This window comes from Coturnix japonica (assembly GCF_001577835.2).
Source record: "Coturnix japonica isolate 7356 chromosome 6 unlocalized genomic scaffold, Coturnix japonica 2.1 chr6random1984, whole genome shotgun sequence".
Lineage (NCBI taxonomy): Eukaryota > Metazoa > Chordata > Aves > Galliformes > Phasianidae > Coturnix > Coturnix japonica.
The window spans coordinates 1-1,594 of NW_015439643.1; the positions used below are offsets into that span (position 1 = coordinate 1).

Genomic DNA, 1,594 nt, shown 5'->3' on the forward strand with positions numbered 1-1,594 from the left:
AACATCCAACCTAAATCTTCCCTCTTTTAACTTCAATCCATTTCCCCGTGTCCTGCTATTGTCGGCCCTTTCCAAGAGTTCACTCCCCTCCTGGCTGTAGGTTCCCTTCATGTATCTAAAGGCTGCACTGAGCTCACCCCGCAACCTTCTCTTCTCCCCCTTCGAACCCCCACACCCCACAGCGGCCTCAATCCGCCCCGCTGCCCAAGGGCCGCTCCCCACAGCCCAGCGGGGCCCACACCGCAGTAGGGCCGAGCCCTGCGGGCCCGGAGCCGCCTCGCCTCCAAGAGGAGGAGACCCGGGGCACCTACGTGGTCGGCGCTGCTGTTGGCGCTGAAGTAGCAAACGGAACTGAACGTGTAGCCCGAGATGGAAGCCGCCATGTTGGACACCGCCGCCGCCGCCGCCGCTCCCACAAGGCAGCGCGCGCTCAACGCCCTCCAGCTTCCGGCGTGAGCGCGGGGGATGCTGGGAGATGTAGTCCGACAGTGGCAATCTTGGCCACCTTCGAGGTCATCCAATGTATCCGCCAGAGCGTCTGTAAGCACCACAGCCACAGCTACGGATGGTGACATATATTGGTTTGAAGAAACACTTGGGGATGAGGACAAATCATGAGCCAGAAGAACGAAACGGGCACTCATAGAGGAGCAGCCCGGATGCACGGAGCGACGGTCCTCCACACCGCCAGGGCGGCGCTCTGTCCCCCCCAGCCCCGAGCAGGCCGCACTCTATGGTAACGCCGCACTCTATGGTAACGAACATGGCGGCCGGCGGGGAGGCGCCGTTCGCCCCCTCAGCGCTGGGCACTAGGCCGCAGTGAGTGCTGGGCTCAGGGGGTGCCTGGTCTTCACGAAGCCCTTTGGTTTATCGGCTGTGATAGTGGGCTCACTCTCCTCCTTTTTTCTCCCCCCTTTCTGTAGCTGGGATGCGGCGTATGAGAGAGAGCTGCGAGCTTTTCAGGAGACGGGAGACGCTGGAGAAATTTGGTAATTAAACCAATTATGCCGGACCTGCTATTTGTTTCTAAAGGGGATGGACAATGAAACCTGGAACTGCCCCCTGAGCTGTGGGTACTGCATCCATGGAGCTGCCCATGTCTATGGATGGAGCCTGAGCTGTTAGGGACACACAGCAGCTAAGTGACCTTTAAGGTCTCTTCCAAGCCAAACCATGTTATGTGATTCATTTATACTTAAAGCAGACATGGAATATGAGCTACGTCAGTCGTTAGGCAGGTGCTTCAATAAGAAGGGCTCTGCAGTAGCTGGGGAGCAATGAAATATGTTCATTGTGCTGATTGTGTCTTTGCTGGCTTGATCACCTGAGTCCTTGTTCCCAACAGGTTTGGAGAAGAAAGCATGGTTCGCATCATCAGGTGGTTGGAGAAACAGAAGGTGCCCCTTGACAGCTCTGTACTCGACATTGGAACTGGGAATGGTGTTTTACTGATTGAATTGGTTAGTATGCTGCAAAGAGGGAAGATTTAGGTTGGATGTTAGGGGGAAGTTCTTCACTAGGAGAGTGGTTAGGCCCTGGAACAGGCTGCCCAGGGAGGTTGTGGATGCCCCGTCCTTGGAGGTGTTCAAGACCA

The 1,594-nt window shown here is 56.5% G+C and overlaps 1 protein-coding gene across 1 annotated transcript; it reads left to right on the plus strand.

Moving 5' to 3' along the window:
• The first annotated feature begins 710 nt into the window (after nt 1-710).
• LOC107306880 (EEF1A lysine methyltransferase 2-like) lies at nt 711-1,554 on the plus strand. The gene is made up of 3 exons (XM_015850281.1): nt 711-819; nt 924-989; nt 1,346-1,554. The coding sequence occupies exons 1-3, from the start codon at nt 734-736 to the stop codon at nt 1,488-1,490; spliced, it is 297 nt and encodes a 98-aa protein (XP_015705767.1). The 5' UTR covers nt 711-733; the 3' UTR covers nt 1,491-1,554.
• Nucleotides 1,555-1,594: the final 40 nt, after the last annotated feature.

Bases quoted from the DNA above. Each gene is read 5' to 3' on its own strand.
- LOC107306880 (XM_015850281.1), top strand. From the start codon at position 734: ATGGTAACGCCGCACTCTATGGTAACGAACATGGCGGCCGGCGGGGAG. The intron at 820-923 runs GTGAGTGCTGGG...CCCTTTCTGTAG, and splicing joins GCGCTGGGCACTAGGCCGCA to CTGGGATGCGGCGTATGAGA. The intron at 990-1,345 runs GTAATTAAACCA...TGTTCCCAACAG, and splicing joins GGAGACGCTGGAGAAATTTG to GTTTGGAGAAGAAAGCATGG.